The sequence below is a fragment of the Lampris incognitus genome, chromosome 14 (assembly GCF_029633865.1).
Source record: "Lampris incognitus isolate fLamInc1 chromosome 14, fLamInc1.hap2, whole genome shotgun sequence".
Classification (NCBI taxonomy): domain Eukaryota; kingdom Metazoa; phylum Chordata; class Actinopteri; order Lampriformes; family Lampridae; genus Lampris; species Lampris incognitus.
Window position 1 is genome coordinate 21,738,762 of NC_079224.1, and position 19,632 is coordinate 21,758,393.

Here is a 19,632-nt window from a genome sequence, read left to right on the forward strand (position 1 = left end):
CTGAAAGATAACCTCAAACTCATTACATTCATTTGCGGAAGCAAATTCTGAGGGAAGTGATCTTGTGGGTTTAGTCCATTTATCAGAAGTAAGGAACAGGAAAGAAGTCCTATTTTGATCATTGGCAATTAACTGTGAAATGTAAGACTGTCGTGAACATTTTATATCATTGTTGTAAGAGTAGATTACGTTTTTATACATTTCAAGATCAACCTGCAGATTGGTTTTTCGCCACTTATGTTCAGCTCTCTGACAGATTCTCTTCTGCATCCTCACATTCTCAGAATTCCTCCAGGGTGATATGGGGCCTACATATCTATTTAGTTTTCACTGGTGCAACTTTGGTCCAAAATTTGAGATGATGTTGCAGTAAAAGCATTTACCATGTCATCACAGCAATACAATGGGGAGTAGAGTACACTGGGAGTACTAAACATGTTAGCAGTGTTGTCATTAATGTGATGCTTCTGAACCAACTTGTTAATTTTGGCTCATTCACAGTCATAGCACAGGTTAAAAAGGATACAGGAATGGTTAGAGATTGCAACATCAAGCATAGCTGTTATGGCGACATCAGAACCTTTGGAATGGACTAAATCTAATGTATGACCCTATTTGTAAGTAGAATAGGAGACATGTTTAAAATTTAAAAAAAATAATCAACCAACTATAAAAACTGTTTAGTTCCATAGTTGATGCTATTGTCCATATACATGTATATATATATATATATGTGTGTGTGTGTGTGTGTGTGTGTTAAAGTCACCTGTGATAACTATGCTGTCATAGTCAATTGTGATTTTAGATAGCAGCTCACCTAATTCTTCTAAAAAAAAACCTGCATCAGTTTTGAAGGGTGGTGTACCATGAGAATGAGAGTTACAGGAAATTTAGAATTTACAGCCAATGCAACATATTCAAAGGATTGATAATGACCAAAAGAAAGGTTTACATTTTTAAAAGTAATTATGTAAAACTGCAATCCCTCCACCTTTCCCTAGTGGACCTAGGACAATGCAGGAAGCTGAAGTTAAGGGGTGGGGCCTCAATAAATTCCTTACACCCAGTTTGATTGAGCCAAGTTTCTGTTAGTAAGACACGATCCAATTTATGAGAGGTAATCATATCATTTATAATGAAAGGGTTTTTTTTAACTTATGAGCTAATATTTAACAAGGCCAACTTTAAAGAAGAGGGAAAAGTCAGAGTGGTGGGTGGAAATCTAGAGGGCTTTATGTCTATAAGACATCTGGTAGGACTCTTAGGTTTAATTATACTGTGATTCACAACTACACTAATGGGAAGTGTTAATGAGCTTTTGATATCCATAGCCGTTGAGCTCATAGTCTGTCAAGAGATGATGCCCATGGAGCATTGATAGCACTGACTCACCTTCACTTCTGTTAAATGGGGGTTTTTCAGAGCTTTGTTTTTGTTTTGTTTTTTTCCTTTTAATTAGACAGCAACAGTGAAGAGGCAGACAGGAAATTGGAGAGAGAGGCGTATGACATGCAACAAAAAAGGTTGCCGGCTGGAATTGAACCAGCAACGGTTGCGACCATGTGGTATGCACTGTAACCATTCGGCTACAGAGGCGCTGAGTCTTTTTTGTTTGTTTTTTTAAGCGAGACTAACTGACCTAATTTTACTCCGACACCAGGACCAGAATGTAGAGAGACACTTGCTTGTTCCAGTGAAGCCCTGAGTGAGCCCTGAAATATAAGCCATTGACATTTGGATGGAGATATATAAGGAGATATGATTGGGACAGAAACATGTGGTGTGTGTGTGTGTGTGTGTGTGTGTGTGTGTGTGTGTGTGTGTGTGTGTGTGTGTGTGTGTGTGTGTGTGTGTGTGTGTGTGTGTGTGTGTGTGTATGTGTGTGTGTGTTTCTGTCTTTCTTTGTCTCTCTTCTCTCTCACTTTCTCACTGTGTCTGTGTGCACGTCCTCCCTCATACCAAATGTTAGGCAGAAAATATCAAATGTTAGGCAGAAACAGACTGTGTGCTTGTTGTTATTTTAGCAGATGCCAGTGCCCACTGGCAGCTGTTTATATGGGAGGCTGATTAGGGTGAAAACATTGAATACATGCACACACACACACACACACACACACAACACAAGCTGTGTTTTGTAAGCATGTAGACAGAAATAATTTACTGGTGTATAAGAACACCAACTCACAGTATACAAACCATAATCTGTATTAACAGATTCTCTCTCTCTCTCTCTCTCTATCTCTCTCTCTATTTATATATATGCGTGTGTGTGTGTGTGTGTGTGTGTGTGTGTGTGTGTGTGTGTGTGTGTGTGTGTGTGTGTGTGTGCGTACGTACAATACAATCTCCGCGGTCGCCTCATAGCAAGGAGGTCATGGGTTCAAGCCCTGGGGTAGTCCAACCTTGGGGGTCATCCGGGGTCATCCTCTGTGTGGAGTTTGCATGCTCTCCCCGTGTCTGTGTGGGTTTGTTTCCTTCGGGTGCCCCGGTTTCCTCCCACAGTCCAAAGACATGTAGGTCAGGTGAATCGGCCATACTATTTTTTTTTTATTATCAAACACACTTATTGAACACAATACAACACATTATACAGAGAAATGCGCATTTCCACACATTATACAAAGATAAATGTCAAGATATTATACAAAGAAATACACATTTCAAATACATCAGTCAGCTTAACATATAGAGAACTGGTCAACTTTAACATCTTGTGTTTATACATAAGACATCAGCATCAAATATATTAAAAGAAAGAAAAAGTAAAACAAAAAACAATACTGTCAACATCAGAATGTATGAGGGAGAGGCAAGCTCAAGTATATATATATATATATATATATATATATATATATATATATATATATATATATTATGCAATTTATACATTTTTATTACCAAGTATTTTCCCTATTATTTGAGAGGTCTTAATAGCTTTTTTGGTTGTTGTTATCGCAGAAACGGAGTCAAAGAGATGTTGGAGTTCAGCACAAAACAGCCGGATATTAGGTGTGATCTGAAGCACTTCAGCCTTATGGATGTGATATTTGCCGACAAGACAGATAAACTTGAGAGCATTGTTAGGTGATTGTACGTCTGTATTACAGTTCAGAAACAACACTGTGTTTTCTAAAATTGGTGTCAAGCTGTTAAAGCTTAGAAAAATCAACATAGCAACATCAACCCAGAACTCCTGAGAGTAAGTACATTCGTAGAATAAATAGGAAATAGATTCAATTTCTGTTTTGCAGAAAGAGCATTCTGGAGAAATATCTTCCTTAAATCTATGCAATAATTTATTGCAAGGGTAGTATCTATGTAATACTTTCATCTGAACTTCTTTTATTTTATTTGGAATGAGAAATTTTTGGGGGTCTGACCAAACTTTCTCTACTAAGATTTCTGGAAAACTTAGTTTCCATAAAAGAGTCGATTTGGGAAAAATAACTCTGATCTGAGGTCAGTATTTTTCTGATATGGCGATTATTACACGTAGGATCTGATAGGTATTTCCCACCAATTAAGAGCTTGAGAATTTCACCACTCCAAGGGCCATATATTGTAGCCGGGTGGTAAATCTGTTAAATATGTTAAATGATTTTCCACTTAAATTTAGCATAGTTTAACTGTTAATATATGTAATCGTTACACTGTCAAGCCTTGTAAAATGTCATTTGATGTATTTAAATTGTGAAGCAGATTGTGAGTGTATTTTTATAGTTTTGGTTGTCATTGCATGTTTTGACCAGTAAGTGGCAGTGTTGCGGACTTTTATTGTAACTCCGTGCAAGTTGTCCAAGTGCATCTTGGGTACTTTTTCTGTTTCTTGTGTGAACCACCTGGACATTGCGGTGTGACGGTGCTCTGACTCCGTAACGCTACTGGAGTTGATGTTCGGTGATTTTGGGCGCGAGCCGTCGACCACTGTTCGCCATTGCAGGCATGACAAGGTAACTGACAGTGAGAAGTTGCGCAATCTTCAGGAAGTTCCACATGTCTTTGTTAAACCCTGTTTAACATACATAGTCCACTGCCGTATTTTGCACCGTATTTTGTATTTTGTATTTGTTATTTTCCTTTTAAAATCTTTTCTGTTAAACTTGCCACATCTGTGAACATTTATGAGCTGTTTGCTCGAAAGACACAGGAATTTATGCACTAAGTAAAACGATCTGCATTCGAAGGTTCAAACAATAAAATTAAAGCTACAAGAACCCCGGAAGTAATTGTGTCCTGTGTGGTATCTAATTCCATGGGCTACATAATTTTGGTACCAGGAGTGGGGTGTAGCTAAAACATTTTTTTTTAATTGGCAACAGAGTGGCTTATTTTTACTTAAAAAAAATACGGCAGTGGTGAAGATTGCTGGTGACGTCCGTTGGTGTTGAGTCTGAAGCCATCCTGCTGTGGAGGTGGTGACCAGCGAGAGACGACGTGAGGGGCTCTAAGAGGTTCTGGTGCTTCCTGTTTCACACGACTCAGCCGTACCAGCGCAGAGGACTCCAGCGCTAACTTCAGCTACAAAGACCAAGATCCAGCAAGGCTCCAAGTTAAAGACTGTCCTTGTAGTATCCTTGAACCAGGTTTTGAACTAAATATCCTCATTTATACTGGACTGAGTAAAGATTAATATATCATTATGTCTAGTGATTCTGGTGATGAAGGGAGTTCACGTAATGATAATGGCCACACCTCAGGTGGCATAACGGGTATAGGTGAAGGTGCTATAGAAGAAATGCAGACCACCATGCAAGAGCTCGCCAGACTGCGAGATGAGCTCACCAGGTTAAATGGTGAAGCAAGGGCTCAGAGAGCAAGTGATAACAGTGCACCCACACGTTCATACATCTACGTTCCAAGAGAACACCAGATCCAAGCATTTAGTGGGGAGTGTGGTACAGACAGGAGATCTGTCGAAGAGTTTATTGAAGAGGTTGAAAGGGTTTTAAGACCCAGAGAGCAAACAACAGAAGAACAATGTGACTATATACTATCTCTATTGCGTGGCCCTGCATTAGAAGAGGTGAGACTATGCATGAGAGGTCAGTCAGTGGGGCCCAGTGATTTATGCTCTTACCTGAGAAATGCATTTGGGGAAAAGCGCAGTTCCACACAGCTTTTGCAGACCTTTTACACCCGTAACCAAACTGATGGAGAAGACCTCCGTGACTACTCCCATGCACTATACCAGATTTTGAGCTCTGTAGTGAAACAGTCCACAGATGTAATACCTAATGAGAAAACTGTGCTCAGAGACCAGTTTATTGAGGGTTTAAGACAAGCAGCACTCAGGCGGGAACTCAGGAAAATGGTTAGGGACAAACCAGAGAGCAGTCTTCTAGATGTGAGGAACAAAGCCCTCCTGTGGGAGATGGAGGACAGCAGGTCTCATCGTCCCAGGGTCATAAAGAGCAACTAAGTTACATCAGAGGTTCCAGAAACCCAGTGCTCTACTATTAAAACAAACAATGACCAAGGTACTGCATTAAATGATGTTCGGAGAGCAATAGCCCATCAGGAAAAACAGCTAGCAGAGTTAGGCAAAACACTCGCTGATCTAGCCTTTGCTGTAGGTGAACTGAGTAAGCGCAGCACTCAACAGACATTCCTAGAGCCCAAGCCACGACCTAGACCCCATCCAAAGTTCACACCAGATGGTCAGCCTATCTGTTTCAAGTGTAGAGGCATAGGTCACATTGCAAGAAAATGCCCACAGGCCAGACGGGGTCAAGGGGACACAACACCTAGTTCTTCTGTAGTGCAGGAAAACTCGCACCCTCAGTTGTCATGAGCCACACAACTCGAGGGGAGGAAGCTGGCTCACCAAAAGAGACACCAGACAGAAGCAGGATCTTAGAGTGTGCAGTCGGAGAATGTAAAACTGTTGAGGTGAAACTACAAGGTGTTACAGTGTCCTGCTTACTTGACACTGGTAGCCAGGTCAGTACAATTTCTGAGAGTTTTTTCAGGGAACACCTGTCAGTGAAAGGCGAAGACATTCACCCGGCATTTCAGTGGTTAAAGATCACTGCAGCTAATGGATTAGACATACCCTATATGGGCTATGTGGAGCTTGATGTAGAAGCCATGGGTCTGACTATCCCAGAGCGAGGTTTTCTGATAGTTAAAGATTCTGAACACTCTTCCTCTGTTCCAGGTCTAATAGGGATGAACATTGTCAAAAAATGCAGAGAGCTAGTACACACTGAGTTTGACACCACACTGCAGGAGAGGTTTGGCTCAAACTGGAGAGAGGCTTTTAATCATCTTCATGCAGTACATGTAACAGACAGACTCTCTTTCGCTAGGGTAGCTGGTAAGGATGTAGTCCATATACCTGCTTCATCTGCTGCTACAGTTATGGCTAGGGGACTCAGGACTGTGAGTGAGGATGGTTCTTTTTTGTTGCTGGAGTCTGTGGGTGTCCCCGTTCCTGGAGGTTTGGTTGTTGTGCCTACTTTGGTTTCATCGGGCAATCACATTTTTCCAGTCCGAGTCATGAACATGTCTGATGAAGATATCTGGCTAGGGCCATGGACTAGGCTAGGGGTTTTGACTCAGGTAGACTGTGTGAAAAGTGATGAGCTTTGTGAGGTACAGTTCCAGAGAATCTCAGCAGACACTGAACAAGTGAGTATCAGTGAACACCCTGAAACACCGACAGATGTGCAGGAAATTCTCGGCAAGCTCAATTTTTATGGTAGCCCAGAACAGCAAGCACAGCTGACTTTGTTACTGGAGAAGTACTCTTATGTGTTTGCAACAGAAGATGAAGATCTAGGCCACACTGACGAAGTACAACATGAGATCCATCTGACAGATGACATACCTGTAACACAGCCATACAGACGAATCCCACCCACACAGTACAGTGAAGTCAGGGAACATATTGGCAAGCTGCTAAAAAAAGGGGTCATTCAAGAAAGCTCCAGTGCTTATGCTTCGCCCATAGTACTAGTGAGAAAGGCAGATGGTAGTCTGAGGCTATGTGTCGATTACAGGAAACTCAACTCAAAGACAAGACGTGATGCATTCCCGCTCCCGAGAATTGATGAGAGTTTTGATGCGCTGAGAGGGGCAAAGTTCTTTTCGACCATAGATCTGGCAAGTGGATACCACCAGGTAGCTATGCATGAGAGAGATCGGACTAAGACTGCATTTACTACACCTTTGGTCTGTATGAGTATGTGAGAATGCCTTTTGGTGTTTGTAACGGTCCAGCTACATTTCAGATACTTATGCAAGTTACTATGAATGATCTCATTTTTCAGATACTCCTGGTCTACCTAGATGACATCTTGTTTTTTTCAGAGACATTTGAGCAGCATTTGGAGAGACTTGAGACTGTGTTTAAGAGACTGGCAGAGACGGGCCTTAAGGTGAAGTTGCAGAAGTGGGCTTTTCTACAACAGTCAGTGAAGTTTTTGGGTCATCAGGTGTCAGCAGAAGGTATAGGAACTGACACCTCCAAGGTCTCTGCTGTTAAGAACTGGAAGGTCCCAATCACTGCCAAAGAGCTGCAGTCGTTCTTGGGTTTCTGTAGTTACTACAGGAGATTCATTCGAGGCTTCTCACAGATTGCCGGGCCACTGCATGACCTAGTCAACAAATGTTCAGGTGTGAAGAAAACAGGGAAAGTAGGTCACCAGTTTTGTAATATGTGGACACCAGAGTGTGACTCTTCCTTTGAGCAGTTAAAGGAAAAACTTACCTCTGCTCCCATTTTGGGTTTTGCCAACCGCACACAACCATTCGTAGTTGAGACAGATGCTAGTCAGCATGGATTAGGCGCTGTATTGTGTCAGCAGCAACGTGACACCAGACGTGTCATAGCATATGCTAGCCGCAGACTACGCCAGGCTGAGAAGAATGACCGTAATTATAGTAGCATGAAGTTGGAGTTGCTTGCCTTAAAATGGGCAGTTGCTGAAAAATTCAGGGGTTACTTGCTTGGTTCAAAGTTTGTTGTCCTGACTGATAACAATCCCCTCTGCCACCTCAAGACAGCCAAGTTAGGTGCTATAGAGCAGAGGTGGGTAGCGCAACTGTCTGTTTTTGATTTCGAGGTTAAGTACCGTCCTGGTTGCAGTAATGCCGCCGCAGATGCTCTCTCTAGGCAGGAGTTTGCAGGGGAGCCTGAAACAGACCCTGACTCAGATCTTGACAACTGTATCGCTGTGTGTAACCTGATTGAGCGAGGAACAGTTCTGGATCCTGGTCTTGTCTCTAGAGGTCTGGAGTGTTACAAAGTGAGACAGATCCGTGCTGGGGAGTCGAGGTCTGGTGAGACAGGTACTAAACAGAGCAACACCCCCACACTGCCAGGTTATACCAGAGAGGAGCTGGTAGGTTTTCAGGCCAGTGACCCCACCCTAAAAGAGTTTAGGGCATTTTGGGATGGGGGGAGGAGGCCATGTCCCAGAGAGAGAGCAGCCCTGTCTAGTCAAGTGAAAAGATTGTTGAAACAATGGAGATGCAGACAACAACGAGAAGGGTTGTTGTACAGGGTTATCACAGACCCACATCATGGAGAAGTGTGGCAGTTACTCGTGCCTAGTTGTTTGAGGGACCAAGTTCTAGAAAATGTACATAACAACATGGGACATCAGGGCATAGAGCGCACTGTAAACTTGCTAAGAGGGAGGTGTTTTTGGGTAGGGCTATGTGAGGATGTTGAAAGCTGGGTTAAAAACTGCGAGCGGTGCATTTTGACCAAGATGCCTCAGCCAAAAATCCATGCTCCAGTTGAGGCATTCCTGGCCTCCCGACCTCTAGAAGTGGTGGCTGTTGATTTTACAGTGTTGGGGGCAGCTTCAGATGGCCATGAAAATGTCCTTGTTGTGACCGATGTGTTCACAAAGTTCACACAAGCGTATGCTACCAAAGACCAGAAGGCTTACACTACAGCTAAAGTTTTGCTCAGGGAGTGGTTCATGAAATATGGGGTCTCAGAGAGACTGCACTCAGACCAAGGTCGAAATTTCGAGAGTGATTATAGCAAAGCTGTGCAAACTCTATGGGGTTAAAAAGACACGGACAACTCCCTACAGGCCACAGGGAAACGGTCAGTGTGAAAGATACAATCGCACACTCCATGACTTGTTAAGGACACTCCCACCAGAGAAAAAAAAGCGTTGGCCAGAGCATCTGTCTGAAGTAGTATATGCATATAATGTCACTCCTCATTCCACCACAGGGTACTCGCCTTATTATTTGCTTTTCGGGGTACAGCCACATCTCCCAGTAGATGCTTTATTAGGGCGTGAGTGTGTGTCAGACAGGAAACAGGATTGGTTGTCTGTTCATCAGGAGAGACTCAGACAGGCACACGAGAGAGCCATAGAGTACTCAGAGCAGAAGGCAGCTGAGAGGATCTCACTGCAAAATGAGAAGGTGTATTGTCCTCCTGTAGACATTGGTCAGTTGGTTTTCCTACGTCACAGACCCCCAGGTAGACATAAGATTCAGGACACATGGACCTCAACAGTCTACAAGGTAGTTGACATCCAGGGTACCACACACACTGTTGAACCTTTTGAGGGAGGTCTCATTAAAAGAGTTCATAGGTCAGAGTTGCGACCTTGTGCAAAACCAGTTCCCAAACCCAGAACTAGAACTAGGTTACAGACCACTACACAGCCTGTAGCTGAGGATGAGCCTGAGTCACCTGAGGCTGATTTTGTTATTGTTGAGGAAGTCATCCCTCGCCGGCTTGTGCAAGTACCTAATCTGCCTCTTGCAGCAGAAAGTGTTAGTTTACATGTGACAGCACCCACAGATGAGAGTGACAGTGAAGGACCTGAGGAAGGTTATTCAGATATGAGAAATTGTGGCACAGAAACAGAATGTGTTAATGATGTGCATCCAGATGTTAGCGACCGTGACTTGCCCATTATTGAAAACAGGGACAGGCCCGCACTAACAGATGATGCTGGTGGAGCAGGACGTAGAACCTAGGCATCTAAACCTGCCATTAGGAAAAGCAAGCGGGAAATGTGTTGCGCTTTGTTCAGCCGCTCCCCTCTGCTCTATGTTTTGTTCCTCCATCATTTTTTTCTTCCTTGGCTCCTCTTCGCTTGTTGTCTTTTGTAAGGAAAATGCACCGTTATTTCAAAAAGTTTTCACAGATCACAATCCAAGACACATCTTAGACATTGCTGTAAATGACTGTTTGTCTGACAATCAAATCAGGTGTCAATATGTTGATGGATATCTCGTCTGTCGGAATACGGTTCAATTAGCATTCAACTGCCAATTTTGCACTGACAGAGATTGTGAAGTCGGTTGCTAAATGCACCAGTTGAAAAATGTTTTCTAAATTTGTTCCAGCCTTGTATTCCCATTACTTCTTCCAAAATCGTCTCAAGGCCATAGTCAAGGTCACCAAAAAAGTAAAGACTGTTTTATTCTCCCGTTGGTTGGTTAAAAGTTGTCCACATTGCTCACACTACAACCAAAATGCTAATTTTCTATCTCTAAGATATAATTATATTAATTACCATTGTAATTTTTTTTTTTTTTGCATTTTGAAGTTCAGTAGGTCTGATGTTTTATTGGGTGGGTTAAGATCATCGGTCAAAATTACATATATTATTAAATATTCCAGGGTAACTTAAAAATGTCCAGTTTTAAAAGGCTATAACTCCTAAACAGCTGCAGGTAGCAACTTTATTGCATTTACTGGTAGATAGGAAGTCCTACTCACACTCACAGCTGACACAACGATCTTTCACTTTGAGTGATCTTCAAGGAGCAGCCATGTCGTGCCTTACTGCACTTGTTCTGAAGCTTTTTGAGTAATAAATCCTTTAGGACAAAACACATTTAAGTTTAAAAAAAAAGTCACACTCCCTCTCCAATATGTGCCTCTTTCTCATCTTTGCATAATGCTCAGATATGGGACATTCTTTGGTGGGGGGTATGTTTCTACAATAAGCAAGAAAGGAGGAGTAGTTGGTTGGTATATATTACAGGAAATGAAGATATTGTTATATTTGCACAGAACTGTTGAGACCTCAAACGGGAGCTATGTATTTCAATGATATAAAGTCATATATTTGAATTTTTAACTTAAAAAACTTATTTAGGTGTGCAGTCAAATGCGTCCCAATGCAAATGTGCAACCGGATGTTGAATATACAAACTTATTTTTTCCCATGACAGTAACTCAAACAGAGTGACTGACAGTGTATTGAGTCAGTCTGTTTGAGTTACTGTAACGCTGCTATGGCCTAAACACTGCAATATGGAAACATTATGGGCTAGGGTTAGGGTTATGTGTTGCTAACTGTGTTTTATATATGCTGTTTGTTGTAGTTGTTGAAGCAAAACAAATTTCCACGTGAATGGACAATGAAGTATCATAACTCATCTCAGTTACTCTTTCATTAGAGTTTTAAAAAGTTTATTAAAGTCTAAATAAAAGTAAATTAATGTTTCTCTACAGTGGCTATATATGGGAGCAGAGCAATAAAAGGGGTGTATATACCAACCCCCCCCCCACCCTCCTTCAATGAATAACTAATCAGCAAAAGCAAAGATTTCAAACTAAGGTCACAGTCTATGTGACAACACAGCAGTAAATATGTTCCAAATATGTCAGCAGAGGGAATTAAAGCCTATCTAATATGGTAAGAAAGCGGGAAATAAAATGGCTATACTACCACAAAACCTTTTTTTGTCTTTATCACCATGCAATGATAATGATGATGGAGATGATGGCGATGGTGATGGTGAAGGTTAGGGCCTCAACATGAAGTTGGCTCTAAAAGTGAATAACTAGTAATGCAAGTTTTAATGTTGTTCTCCGATCATCCATCCAAAGGCCCAAGCCTAGCAGTGTCCGTTTAGTCGTAGATACTGAAAACATTTCACCTGCACACATGAAAACAGACGAGAAAGCAAGGAACACAGATAATTTACAAGACAGTGAAGTCATGATGTTGCATGCAATTATATATCCATTTGGTTGCGATTTAGTAATGTAATCACAAAATTTGCTATCATACATTCTGGATCGCTTGCACAGTTCAATGCTCTTATTTAGGTTGAACCTGTTACTCTTGTGACATTTGATGGTGCAGAGTTCCCATTTGGATAAAACTGTCATGCCACCTGTTTCAGCGGCTATTCTAAATTTTCACTGACGATATATGGTAATTAATAACATCCATTCTTTATGGATGAATATACATTTGCCAGAACAATATATTAATGGGTTTAAAATGTAGAAACAAACTTGTATGTTGTATTTACTTAACAGTGTCACTTTCAATATGCCCACTAATTTCATCTCTCTGTCTCTGTCTCTCCCTAAAGGAGGTGAAGTACTTCCAGTTTCCTGGTGAACTTCTAATGAGGATGTTGAAAATGCTTATTCTACCACTTGTCGTGTCAAGGTAAGTGAAGTGCACTTCTTCAAACACATGTATAGACGTACACAGACGTGCATATGCACACATCCGCATGTGCATGACAAAGAACACGAGGTCTGACAACCTTGAAACCCAGAAAAATTGTGCTCTAAGTGTCCCTCATCTTCACTTGGAAACAATATCGAGCCTCTTCCAACATCGCCATCCATATCTTGCCTCAAGAGTAAGCTTTAGAAGCTTATGATAAACTACAATTGATGGCTTTTACATTTGCTCTGAAAGAGAAAAACAGCCACTGTCGAGTACCAAGAACATCGCTGGGCTAAGCTAATGTGACTCCAGTGGCTAATCCTCACATCCACATATTGAGACTTGCAGCCCATTAGCTGCACAAAGTGGAATTGATTTGTTTTGCTGGTGCATACTGTTCCTACATGTAATGGTTAAATTCTTCTCACAGGAGGTTTATAGCACGTCTGTCTGTGAGTGTTCTGTTCTCTCCGTGTAATTCCAAACCTTGACTCATCCCTTCATTAGAAATTACATTATGTTTCTAACCAGCGCATCTCCTATGGCCATCTTAAATGTGAAACAGGAACAATTAGACTTGTGTCAACAAGGGAGGTTTTAATTTACTCTGAATAATGAAATGATTCAAAGATTTGCTCAGATACGGATGGCCCTGGTCTGGTAATTGCCTCCATGTGTTGACATGCAAGTGCACTGTGTTAATATGTAAGCAAGTGGACATTTCTAGCGCCCTGTTGTCCACAGTATCAGGAAACTCAAGTAAGAACTGAACATTCTCTCGATCGCATGTTCTTATGCAGTGATAGATGTTTCTTTGAGGAGGTTTACAAGCTGAGAGTGATTATTTTCATTTCCAGAATGACTCGCTGACAAGAATTCATAAGTGATTGCATCATTCTTGTAAAAGACATTGCCAGTAGGTAGTGACAATGTCTTTTACAAGACATTGCCACTACCTACTTATATCGCCGACCTTTTTTCCTATCGTACAAGTAAAGATAGCACTAGATCTACTACTCGGATTCTTTTAACTGTGCCCAGGATTACTCAGAGCTTGGTGAAACTTGGAAAAATTGATTTCTCCTTTTATGCACCATGGGCATGGAATGAGCTGCCAAATCCCATTACCTTAGAAGTGCTCCCTTCTTTGAATACTTTTAAAGGTCTTTTGCAAACTGCCCTGAAAGAAATTTTTGCTGTTTTGCATAATCCTTGACTTGAGGTGGACTGTGTTGTGGGTATCACCGGTATGGCCTGTATGCCTCTTATTTTATTATTTCTCTTATGTAGCTTTTATGTGTAGTATATGTTCTGTCATGTGAAATTATTGTCTTTGCGAAACCACTTGTGTTGCCTGCCATCTTGACCAGGACTCCCTGGAAGAAGAGAGCTTGTATCTCAATGGGACCTTCCTGGCTAAATAAAGGATGAATACAACAAAAAATAAATGAAAGCACACAATACAGTGCACCTCCATAGCCGAATGGTTACACCACATGACCACATGGCCTCAACTGTCGCCGGTTCAATTCCAGCCGACAACCTTTGTTGCATGTCACCCCCCCCCCCCATTTTCTGTCTACCTCTTGACTATCGCTATCGACTAAAGGTTAAAAATTATCTCGAGGGGCGTCTGAGTACTGTAGCGGTCTATTCTCTTGCCTACCAACACGGGGATCCCAGTTCAAATCCCCATGTTACCTCTGGCTTGGTTGGGCGTCCCTACAGACACAATTGGCCGTGTCTGCAGGTGGAAAGCCGGATGTGAGGATGTGTCCTGGCCACTGCACTAGTGCCTCTCCTGGTCGGTCAGGGTGCCTGTTCAGGGGCAGGGGGAACTGGGGGGAATAGCATGATCCTCCCACACGCTACGTTCCCCTGGCGAAACTCCTCACTGTCAGGTGAAAAGAAGCGGCTGGCAACTCCACATGTATCAGAGGAGACATGTGGTGGTCTGCAGCCCTCCCCGGATTGGCAGAGGGGGTGGAGCAGCAACTGGAAAGGCTCGGAAGAGTGGGGTAACTGGCCGGATACAATTGGGGAGAAAAAAAAAGATCTCAAGGGGTACCCCGGTGGCTTACCTGGTAGAGCGCGGGCCACATAAGGCTGAGTCCTTACTGTGGCCTCGGTTTGAATCCGGACCAGGCCCTTTGCTGCATGTCATCCCCTCTTTCTTCCCTACATCTTCTGTCTCTCACTCTCTCTCTCTCTATCACTATCCAATAAAGACGGAAAATGCCCAAAAAAAATGTTTAAAGAAAAAAAAAAGATCTTAAAACAAGCACGGCATACTCATACGGTAGTGAAGGAGGTGTTTTTTTCTCCCCGCTCAGCATCCTTCATTTTATATGAACATTCCAAGGGGCAATGCTGATGAGGGTTTCTGAGAGTAAATGATATTTAAAATGTTTGTACCGTTTTCATTTTAAGACTTTTTTCCTCGCTTAATGCATACATGATTTGGTCCTCTTTTTTTTTTTTTGCTTGGTCATGTAGTGATCAACGTCAAACAAACATTATGGATAACAGTTTTTCTGCACCCTGTTACCTGTCTCTACATCGAGGATTAATGTAAATGTTTATATGGAAGTCAGTGTGTTGACCCATTACGGTTTTTGGTGCATTCTTAGAAACGCAAAGCCTGCCAGTTTCTGCTCTCTGACTATTTTAGGCCAAAGCCCTTAGTTGCCTACATGAGGTCAGCAGTGTACAACACACAAAAAAACCCCAAAACAAATCATGCAAAGGCACGGGTTAACATGCAGTGTGCTTTGTGCAGTAAGCTACTTACAATCTATGCAACAGCAAAGACTGGATGAGAAGTTAATCCTCCCTTCCTCCCCCCTCTCTCCTTTTCACCCTGACTCCCTGGCCCTCTCTAGCTCTGTTTATCACTATATCTATCTATCTATCTATCTATCTATCTATCTATCTATCTATCTATCTATCTATCTATCTATCTATCTATCTATCTATCTATCTATCTATCTATCTATCTATCTATCTATCTATCTATCTATCTATCTATCTATCAGCTCCGCAGGTTGCAGCTGTTTGATTATTTATTTCATTAAAAGCAGGGTATGGTAACTTGTACAAATGGAAACTCAGATCGATTGTCTGGTGCAGTATGCTTTGAACATTTTGGGTGATGAAGAACATCCATCTCCTCAGTCTGCTATCCATCAGGCACAGAAAAAAAGTGTCTGATCACCTCTCATGTGCTTTTACTCCAAATTCATGTTCTTACCGTCTGGTATAAAATTCAGAGTCCCTCAGTGCAATGCAGTGCAGCTGTAATTCACTCGGTCCATGGTAAGGAATGAACGTTGAGTTTCTTAATACTGATCGATAATGTGAGTTGGCTGCAGTGCTTGTGCAACATGCTCTCACTGCCGCTATATGTTAAACGAGTAAATTTGTAGCTGTAATAATGTGAATGTGTAAATGCAATGTGTAGATGTGGGGGGTTGGCAATGCTGTGTCTCCAAGACAAATTTTGCTATGTGGATGGCAAAGTGTACCGTACCGTATCGTATCGTATCGTATCGTACCGTACCGTATCGTATCGTATCGTATCGTATCATGTCATATTGAATCATATTGTATCAAATCATATCATATCATATTGAATCGTATCGTATCAAATCATATCATATTGAGTCATATCATATCGAATCGTATCATATTATATAATATTGTACCATATCATATTGTATCTTATCTCATTTTATATCATCTTACAGTATCTATTTATATATCCATCCATCTATCTATCTGCCCGTGTATTTATTCGTCTTTCTTTCTTTCACATCCACTTCACCTCGTCTTACGTTGTCTGACCAGGAAAGAAAGGACAGTATGGATGTAAGTGTGTGCATGTGTGCTGGAGTGTGTGTATGAGCCAGTCCCCCAGTTTTACACAAACAGGGGGATGAGATCAGTTAAGTCCATGCAACGTTCCCTGCCAAATAAGCCCAGGCACGTGAGAGCAGGAGACGTTAATTACAACTAATCTGAAATGGTGCATGTGGGCAGGAGGCCAAAACAAGCCAGGCTTAGTGTCACTTTAACCTTTGCCTATAGTACTGTAGAGGCAAGATGGGCAAACTCTCATAGGCCAGAAAAATGGTGTACTCAGGCTGATAGACTTCCTGTTGAGTCTATCTGCCTGTAATATAGACATTGCTCTGAGTCCCTGCCTGTGGCGCAATGCAATAATAGATCATGAATGAATGTGAAAGTCTGCCTTGTTCGTTTAGACACCAAACCAGAGCTAAAGATGGACGCCGACTCAGATAAATTCCCGTATCAGTCTCTGCCGCTCTTTCACTGTCTGTTTCTCCTCTCTCTCTCTCTCTCTCTCTCTCTCTCTCTCTCTCTCTCTCTCTCTCTCTCTCTCTCTCTCTCTCTCTCTCTTTTTCTTGCTCTCTCTTCTTTGACCTCCCTCTCTGTGCCCATTGCCCATGGGCACAAATTAAAATGCACAATTTCTAGACTGGGATGCACAGAAAGGGTGGGTTGACATGGTGCATGGTACAGGGCTTATCTAGGGGTGAATATCCATCCCAGTCCTATAGTCCGCCTGTCCCCATTATTTTTTTTTCTCTCAGGGCCATCTGCCCACCAGCAAAGGCGGAAACCAGATTATCCCATGAACGCGTCATGCAGAATCAATAGCAACTGCTCTCGCTCCCTCCTCATTCCCATTTTTGTTGGCTTGTAAATGGATTGATGCCTTTGTGGGGTAGAGATGATTTGACCCTTGCTTGAGACTTCATACAGTAGATTGACGGGGGTTTTGTTGTTGTTTGTTTTTTTGTTTTTGTTTTTGCTGAAAGCCTCCAGACTGTGTCAAGAGCACTCCTCTCACATTTAGGTCTTTATTTTTGCGAATGTTTTAGTGAGATTTTAATGGGTTGTGACAGTTTAATATTGATGATAATTTAGGATCGGACTGGCTATTTTCAGCATCTTTCATCACAATTGGTAGTTCTCCATGAACAGTTAGTTCCCCAAGCCTGTACCTAACCTCCCTTTGAAACTGCTTGGGTTGGCTTTTTAGTACGTTATGGCAGTAATGCACTTCAATGCAGACATTTGATTGAAAAACCAATGTAAAGACCTTAAGCTGAAATGTGACATCAAGCGTCATCTCCATGAAGTCAATGGTGTGAGCTACGTGTGGTAGATTAAAATTTGATTTGTGCGTTTTGATTTTCAAATCTTCTTTCTTGAGTCAGGAGCGATGTTTGCAGCTGTCATGTGGCTGTGTTTGCATTCAATCCCTTCCACTGATTTTAATATGCATTGTGTTAATATTTAGTGTTCTGTTAAATGTTCCGTTTGGGGTTGTATGGACGTTATGTCAGAGTAATCTGTGAGGAGGAGCACTTTTTTAATCTATATCTATGTAGGTCCTGTCTCTTTTAGTCCGCTAGATTCATCACTGTCCCCTCAGTTGTATAGAAAGACATTTTCTAAAAGAAATTTTCTGTGAGATCATTCCAGCTGGGCACGGTGTAACAGAAAATAAGGTAATTACAGTCAGCACTCCTTGTGCATTTCCATAATAGTGTTCAGAATATTTTAAGCTACTCCCCTCGAAGCAGCAGCATTGTATTGTTGCATGCAGGGAAAAAGCATTTGTTTGTGTAATGGTAACTCAGTTGAATGGGGTACATGCCATGTGCTCGTTAGGTCACATTGTGAAGGTTTGCCTGCCATACTGGCGGTGCGGGGGGTGGGTGGGGGGGTGATTTGGTTTTCTTTGCAGGGGGATCTTGCAGGTTCTGTATGTCATCATGCAGAATCCCCTCCCGAGTCATAATAGATAAAAAGAAAAAGAGACTATTCAGTCATATCAGTTTAGTCTTACAGATCATCCTCCTAATAGCAGCTGGCAGGCAATACTGTAAGAAGAGCCATTATCAATTTAAGACACCTTCAAATGTATTAATGCATCTTTTGCAAATTTTCACTGATTTCTGAAACGTCTTTGCCCAACGGTCATCCAGACATGATGTCGTACAACATGTTAAGTGGAGCTACCATCAACTCTTTAGAGGGCACACCAGCCGTCTGTGAAACAACAGCATGAGGGCATGGCTGAAAAGTTTAAGCAAGGGCAGATTTCCTCTGTTATGATGCATTGCTTAGCCTTTGTCATGGATGTGAAACCCTGCACATTAGCTCCCGATGGAAGATGCACAACACTGCGTGGCGACTCTAGATACGCAATAGATTACAGTGTGCATGTCATCTACTGCACCTCCTGCCATATCCATTTCTCATGACATTCTTGGACGTTGTCGTGTTGTTGTTTTTTTCAGTGCCTGCTTGTTGTTTATTGCTATTAATACATTGCCTTATTTGTGGTTTGCCCTCGCTGCGAAATGAGGCACTGGCACTTAAGGACAATCCCTGCTGCTCATCACCGGTCAGCTCAGCAGGGCAAGCTATGAAGCTGGGTGACCACGAGGTTTACGGCAAATTACTTTTTTAAATCCCGACAGGCAGAAAAACAGAGAAATACTTTGGATACAATTAAACCTGGTAAAGCGGCCATATGACAGAAATATAGTTGAATCTAAGGATTAATTAATTAAGCAGGATTACATCTAGGAATACTGTTTCGTGTGGTCAGTATTTTTAGCCAGTGGAAAAGCAATGAGCAGAGTTTCAGGAACCTTCATCTCTGATATGTGAGTCCCATCACTAGAAGTACCAGGCGATATTTCTGCTCAATTTCAGCCGTTCCATTTTTCAAAACTGTAGGCCTTGGCCTGTTTTTACCTCCAAATAACATACACTAACTCTTAATGAAAAAGCAAGATCTCTTAGTCAATACCTTTTCTCAAGGCTAATTTAAAAAAAAATGACAAAATTAATGGTTTACCACCTCTAACAAACAAATTTAAATTGTACATTTAAAGAGAGGCAATATGTTTTATTATAGTACAATTCAGTTGTAAAAATTAAAAAAATAAACGACAGCAACAGGAATTAAAAACTGTCAAAATGACAAGGAGCAGGACAGTGACCACAAGGTCTTTGCTTAGCTGAAGAAGTATGGATGCTGAGATGCCACATTAAAAGGGCTGCATTAATTACATGTCATGGGAACCATGTACCATATATTGTCCACCGAAGGAGTCTTGGCCTTCTCTTTGCTGTCTAAATGAGGGATTAGTGTAATGCTCTTGCTCAGCAAAGGTGCAGCAGGAAG

At 41.8% G+C, this 19,632-nt stretch overlaps 1 protein-coding gene across 1 annotated transcript in view; it reads left to right on the top strand.

Moving 5' to 3' along the window:
- slc1a7a (solute carrier family 1 member 7a) overlaps positions 1-19,632 on the top strand; it is a 58,101-nt gene that overhangs the window by 6,839 nt on the left and 31,630 nt on the right. The window contains exon 2 of the mRNA XM_056292737.1: positions 12,319-12,398. Coding sequence (XP_056148712.1) covers positions 12,319-12,398 — 80 coding nt within the window. The remainder of the gene's footprint in view (positions 1-12,318; positions 12,399-19,632) is intronic.